Raw genomic sequence first — 6,902 nt, forward strand, 5'->3', positions numbered from 1 at the left:
AAGGCAAAGAAATCATTAAACATGTTAGCATTGTCTGCAGATTCTGTGTTCTAGCACATTTCATTAAAATATACAGAATTCTTAAATCCTCTGAAAGGATATAGAATTGTAATACCATTAAATAGTATGGGATTTTGGAAGTTATCTTTGATCTTCTTTGAAACAGGTAGATCGTCACTTGAGAAAGCTGGACCAAGAACTAGCTAAATTTAAAATGGAACTTGAGGCAGATAATGCTGGAATTACAGAAATATTAGAAAGGCGTAAGTATACATTATAAAATGTTACTTTGTCAGTTTGGCAAATGAAAATCTTGCAAGCTAATTTCAGTTCTTCAGGTTTCTTATTCTCTCCAAGAACTGTTTAGATCATAAACTAAAGATGCTTTGTTTCCTACAGCAGAAAATTTTCTTGAACTTACTGACAAAGATGTGCTTTGCTCCCTAAACTACTACTTAGTTAAGTGGTAACCAAAACATGTTCTGTTTCTTAGATGATTGGGTCCAATCAAGGTTTGTAAAATTTGTTTTGGTTCCAATAACTTCAACTGAAATGTCATACCTGTAAAAAGGAGTAAAGTGCTGTTTGTGGTTTTGGGTGTTAAAAGAAAAATACTTGCTTAGATTAATTGTAAAAAGTTGCTGTGACTATATAGTTGGAGTATTTCATAGCATCTGATCAAGTGAATGCTTACTCATGTAAACTTATGTATTTGTGATTCAGTTAATTGTTCTCAACTGGGGTGCTGTGATGCAAGTGCCACTATTTTTGCAGCCAGGTAAAACTGTCCATGTGTAGGGCTATGGTACATGTACATCGGGGTGGGCAAAATGTGGCCCGGGGGCCAGATGCAGCCTGCCAGGCCATTCTATCAAGCCTGCAGGGCCCCTAAAAAATTTAGAAAATGAATATTAAGCTGCCCTGGTCTGCCTATTATGCGGCCCTCGATGACTTGCCAAAACTCAGTAAGTGGCCCTCTGCCCAAAATAATTGCCCACCCCTGGTATACATGCTCTTCTGCCTCATTAGGGTTCTTTGATAACTCTGAAGCAGGCAGGAGAGCTGGCGCCTGTCCTGTGCACCTCATGTTTCTGGCACTCATGCAGGGTTGGACCAGAAAGGGCTGCAGCACAAGCAGGCTCTTCTGCCTGCTTTAGGGTTATTGGAGAATGCTAATGTGGGAGGAGTGTGCACGTGTGCTACAGTCCTTTCTGATCCTGCTGTACAGTAGGCATGCAGGACACCTGCTAGTAGCACCATCCAGTTGAGACCTAAACACAACAGTGGTTTGAAACTGGGGAGTGCCACCACATCCAGAGAAGTTGTGGAAGCATGCCTGGACTCTGAAAAGATAGAGAACCACAGGTGTATCTCTACCCTGCCTTGTAATGTTTGCACATTACAAATACTACAGTAATCTGAATTGCCTGGAGGTGTCAGTAGATAAATGTTACTGCAGTATCTTGACATTGGTTTTATAGTTCATTATAATGTAACTCTCATGTCTCATTCTGCAAACTTTTCTTTGGTGTACTTGCAACTGTCTGCTTCCCCTTTCAGGTTGCCAGATTCATTAATATAATTGATAACTTTTTTTTAGTTAACCTAACCTGTACATAACTTGGACAGTGATTGCCGCTATACCAGACCAAAGGAAAGGTGCTTGAAGCTTAATAGCTTGTGTCTTCACTCCCAACTATACAAGTTGGTCCAAAAAATATTACCCTCCCCTCAAAAATCTTTCTCTTTATTTTATCTGCTATGTAACTTGTGTTCTGAAATCAAAGTAGCGCTGCTGGCCTGAGAGCAAATATAAATAAAAACTGGCTCAATGCCTTTTTTGTTTTCAGGGATTGGATTTTTTATTTAATAACAAATGGATAAACTATTTCATACATTTAGCTAAATTTTGGGTTCTTCTTAGTATAACCCAAAACACATTTCACAAAATATAGATTTCAGTACCTGTGGGTACAGAAAAACTGTTTTCTGTTCCTCCTCAAACTTAAGATCCAGTCTGTTCTTGGTAAGTTACCTTACTTTTTTTCCTTGGCTGAACTTGAAACATTTTGCTACACTTGTTGGTAATCAAATGCCTAATAGTCACTGTAATGCCATCATTTATAATACAGGTAATAATATCACACTAGACATGTTGTCTGTGTTTTGGGAAGCAGTTATTGTACATGAGTTCTTTGTATTTAAAGATACAAGTTCAAATGTAACTGCAGTAAATCTTAAAATAAGTACATTTGTGTTTAATCCTAACGTTAGGAAAATTGTAACTTAAGTGAGAAGGGACTAGAGAGAGAACTCATGATAAAACTATACAAATATTAAATATTCAGAAACAAAATGCTTATGTACTTACTATGTTGAAATATTGTTCACAAACAGGAAACGAGGTGGAGGTAGAACGGAGTACATTCTTAATTTAAGTAAATTTACTTCCACATTTATTCAGCCATGGAACTAGCAGAATAGATAAAAGCATCTTGGAGAAATCCACAGATATATAAAATATATACTATAGTAGGTATATCTTAATATCTCTCTGTTTTTTTTGTTTGTTTGTTTGTTTTTACCTAAGTACCCAAAAAAACAAAAAGTCGGAGCCTCTAACATTCAAATGACCAAAGAATAAAGGACACATGATATGCTTTCCACCAGGGGGCAGGCTCTGAACTAGTTCATGACCTGAATAATGCTAGTTTACACAGAAAGTTTTCAAGATGTAATTTAGTTACTTCTATTGATGATTTTTTTTAAAGTGGTGATCAGGAAAGATGCAATAAAACCAATAATAGCAATTACTACAGTTTTTGAGCATCTGACTATAAGTCAAGAAAATAATCTAACTTCTGTACAGGTGTTGCTTGGCCTATAATTCAAAAAAGTTATATTAACAACATTCAGATTGGATGAACTAACACATTTCTGCTCATCCAAAATCCTATTGAAAAATTACTTCCATCCTTGTATTTTTTGTGTTTCTAGAAAAAATTGCTTTTTCACATTTTTCTTATCTTGATCATCTGGCCTCTGAGTTCCAGTACTACAAAAAATGGTTTTTGTTTGTACTTATTTAAGTTCTGGAGTATTTAGAAATGTTCCCTTTTGGACTCATCTTCATTCTCTGCCAAAAGCAGATAATATCAGAAAACTTGCCTTGGAAATGCAGTTAAGACATAGTCCAAGTCAAGTTCAGTAGGGACTTCTGGATTTTGATTGTTTGTTTAATCGATCGTTTCCTTGGTGACAGAGTGTGACATACTGTGTTTCTAAGGAGGCGTTTACAATGCTAAAAAAATCTACAGTCTAGCATAAAATGACCTCAAAACAAGCTTGCAGTTGCTGCATAGTAAAATGGCTTGTCTAAGCTGCTGTATTTTAAATCATGCACAAATCAGAGTCCAATCAAAAACTCATTTTAGTTAGTGGAAAAGCTCTGTTTGGCATTAGAGAGCTATAAATCAATTTCTGGCCATCTCAAATTAACTTTAAACTAAGAGGAGGAGCAGAGCATGCATGGTGCTTGGAGTTGTTACTATCCACCAAAAAAAACCTTTCATCATGAATGCACTTTGGATACTTATTTTTGAGTCACCTTGACATGCATTATTAGTATCTATAGTGGTTTGCAGTGCTTTTCTTCTCATTGGGGAGGAAAATCTGAGGGAAAAATCTTTCTAGCGAAAATGAGCATAACTGCTTCTTTCTTAATTTTTCTTTCTGTAGATAATGATATATGTCAGATCTACAAATCAAGATGGTTTGCAAGATAAAATTTGACTAACATGCAAAATTGGCGTTAAATTGTACTACCTTCTTAACTCTCTTAGGTTCTCTGGAATTGGATACACCATCTCAACCTGTGAATAACCATCATGCTCATTCACATACTCCAGTAGAAAGTAAGTTTTAAAGGATTTTTTTATTTATATGTATTACTAAAACGTTTATAAACATTTTGGTGTAGCATTTTGGTCAGAATTGTGTATGTCCAGAGGGCTCCTTGTAATTCTTTTATTCTTCAGAATATTCCACATAGAGTTTGATACAATTTAATGGCAAAGATGTATGTTAAGGGAGGGAGGCTCAAGAATGAAGATGGGGTTTAACAGTTTGGGACAGTGTCAGTTGTCAATGAATATGGTTATAATACCTAGTTATTCTTTCATTATTTATAGTCAGCATTCTTAAGCTTTCTGTTTTGAGCATTGTTTGTTTTCAAATCTCATAGGAAATTGCATTTTGCTTTCTTCAAACAGAAAGGAAACATAATCCATCTTCTCACCATAGTACTGCAGATCATGTTCCTGAAAAGAAGTTTAAATCTGAAGCCCTTCTGTCTACACTTACTTCAGATGCCTCTAAAGAAAATACACCGGGTAATACAATTAAAGCATGCTTTTGAGGTTGGGAAGAGAGACCTGTCTTCTCAAGTACAGTTGGGTCTTTGAATTCCAAAGTTAATATTTTTCAATCTAGAATTTTCTCTTTGAACATGCGTAACTGGGAGGGATTGTCCTCTCTCACCGTTGACCCTGAAGCATACCAGGTCTGTTTCCATTTTCACAGCTGTGGGTTAGTTGTCCTGTCTTATGACACGTGCAAGGACTACCACAACTTTTTCTGCTTCCGGGAATTTTGTTCAGGCCTCAGTGAGAACATTACAGGTCCAATGCCTTCATATTCCTTTTGAGAGAAAAATAATCTATCCTATCTCCAAGGTGGAGAAGAATAGTTAATTCGCAGGAAGGCAGGTGATACCTATCATTTAACAACAGAGAGAGGACAACCTTTAAGTTGTCTGATATTTTAAAAGAGTGGAAGTAACTGTGTACTTCTCTGAATTCATTTTCAAGAAGAATGCACTTGTGATTCCTGTTTTTGTGGGGGACAGAAACCAGCAGCACAGTAATTAAATTAAACTCCAGCTGAACTTTTGTGAGCATCAGCTTGGTTTCATTGCTGCTTCTGCCTCTTATCTCTTAATTTGATCATGGTCTTGTAATTTACACTTTGCAGGCCTAGCTGGCATCTGTAGGAAAACTATTTGGTCTTGGTGATCTAATGTTAAAAGAGAAAGAGGACATATTTTTGTTTATTTTTCTTTTGCTTTTTTAAATATGGACTGTGTTTACTTAACAGTGAGCAGTGTAGTACATTATCTGACTCTGAGAATTTCTGAGTTATTTAATACCCTTCTGCCATTTTAAATATTCTTACATTCATAGCCATTATATTATCCTATTTAAAATGTGCTCCTTGTTTATGCAAAATACATTAAGTAAAATGGAACTGCAGTTTTCAGCAGCAGTTGTTAATTAACTGTTTTGCAATGTTATATTACATTAAAAAATGTTCACTATTGGGCTTTCTTTACCTAAAATTCTATTTGGCTTTCTTTAGTAATTATGTTAGAAATATTATCAATATATTATCATATTTCATTCTCCTTCTTCAGAACATGCATTATTTTGATCATCATTTCAACCAAAAAATTAAACTAAACATCATAAATAATTTTTTTAGTTAATTGAACCAGTCAGTAAGGATTGACATGAAGTGGTCACTTCCACACCAGAACAGTTGAGGGGCAAATACAAATGATAAATCAAACCGTCTATTGATCATGGCAGTATAGCAGCTCAGCACAGGCCATCCTACCCTACATTTGTAAATTCCACTAACTGGTATATGTATATGTGGTATTCAGCTTACTAAGATTTAAAGGTATTTTTAGTTTCACTTTGAATTTCATAAATGTATTCTATTCATCAAGGGTGTCGAAACAGTAATTCATCATCCTCTTCCAACAATGCATACAATACAAACTCTTCTCAGCCATTGACATCATATAACCTGGGCTCATTATCTTCAGGATCTGGAGCCGGTGCTATTACCATGGCAGCAGCTCAAGCAGTACAAGCCACAGCACAGGTAAAAGATTGTGTGTGTGTGTGTACATACAAGGTGGGGAGGGGATAAATTTAGGAAGCTTGCTATTTAGTGCTACTTGGAAAAAATGTATACTTTCATTTGGTTTGAATTTTCACATCCACTTCGGTTGACTTCAGTATTTTCTTTTGGAAAACATCCTTTTTTATGTTAAAAGGGTCCTGTTTCATCCTAAGACTTTCATGAAATGGAGGCTGGTATGGCATTTTGTTTTGTTCATTCCTTCAGCTGATTCTATCGCTGTCTAAACTGGATAGCTACCATCAAAATAAAATAATTGTACAATTAGTAGTTAACAGGATGGGACTAACTGTAGGTGGTTATGTAGGAACTATAGTATTTGAACACTTTTTTTCCTAATAATAGTATTTCTTTTAGATGAAGGAAGGAAGAAGAACATCCAGCCTGAAAGCCAGCTATGAAGCCTTCAAGAACAATGACTTTCAACTTGGTAGAGAATTTTCATTATCAAGAGACTCATCTGGGTATTCATCATCAGCTTTGGCATCTACGTTAACGCAGACACTAGGTTCGTCAAACACGGATTCACGGAGTGGTCGAAAAAGCAAGTAGGTTCTTTTGTTTTGGCATGTTTATATTTTGTTCAGCTGTGTTCAGAGTTGCCCTTGTGTGTTATGGCAGAAGAGTGCTAAAATGTAGATATAATGGGAGTTGGCTTATTTTAACAAAAAACCCCTAGATATTACCAGTACATACCTCAGAGATATTGCGGGTTCGATTCCAGACCACCACAATAAAGTGAATATCGCAGTAAAGCGAGTCACACTAATTTTTTGGTTTCCCAGTGCATATAAAAGTTATGTTTACACTATACTGTAGTCTATTAAGTGTGCAATAGCATTATGTCTAAAAAAGCAATGTACATACCTTAATTAAAAAATACTTTATTGCTAAAAAATGCTAACCATCATCTGAGC

General features: G+C 35.7%; 1 protein-coding gene across 4 annotated transcripts in view; it reads left to right on the forward strand.

The window, feature by feature from the left end:
- The window catches only part of ING3 (inhibitor of growth family member 3), a 26,479-nt gene that overhangs the window by 8,930 nt on the left and 10,647 nt on the right, over window positions 1-6,902 (forward strand). For 2 of the 4 annotated variants that reach the window (XM_019543437.1, XM_019543436.1), the window contains exons 5-9: window positions 167-263; window positions 3,843-3,914; window positions 4,272-4,391; window positions 5,789-5,946; window positions 6,343-6,533. In XM_019543437.1, coding sequence (XP_019398982.1) covers window positions 167-263; window positions 3,843-3,914; window positions 4,272-4,391; window positions 5,789-5,946; window positions 6,343-6,533 — 638 coding nt within the window. Of the gene's footprint in view, window positions 1-166; window positions 264-3,842; window positions 3,919-4,271; window positions 4,392-5,788; window positions 5,947-6,342; window positions 6,534-6,902 lie in introns of those variants that run through there. The other 2 variants (XM_019543438.1, XM_019543439.1) reach the window with 2 other exon arrangements.

The sequence above is a fragment of the Crocodylus porosus genome, unplaced genomic scaffold (genome assembly GCF_001723895.1).
Source record: "Crocodylus porosus isolate Cpor-Errol unplaced genomic scaffold, CroPor_comp1, whole genome shotgun sequence".
Taxonomy (NCBI): domain Eukaryota; kingdom Metazoa; phylum Chordata; order Crocodylia; family Crocodylidae; genus Crocodylus; species Crocodylus porosus.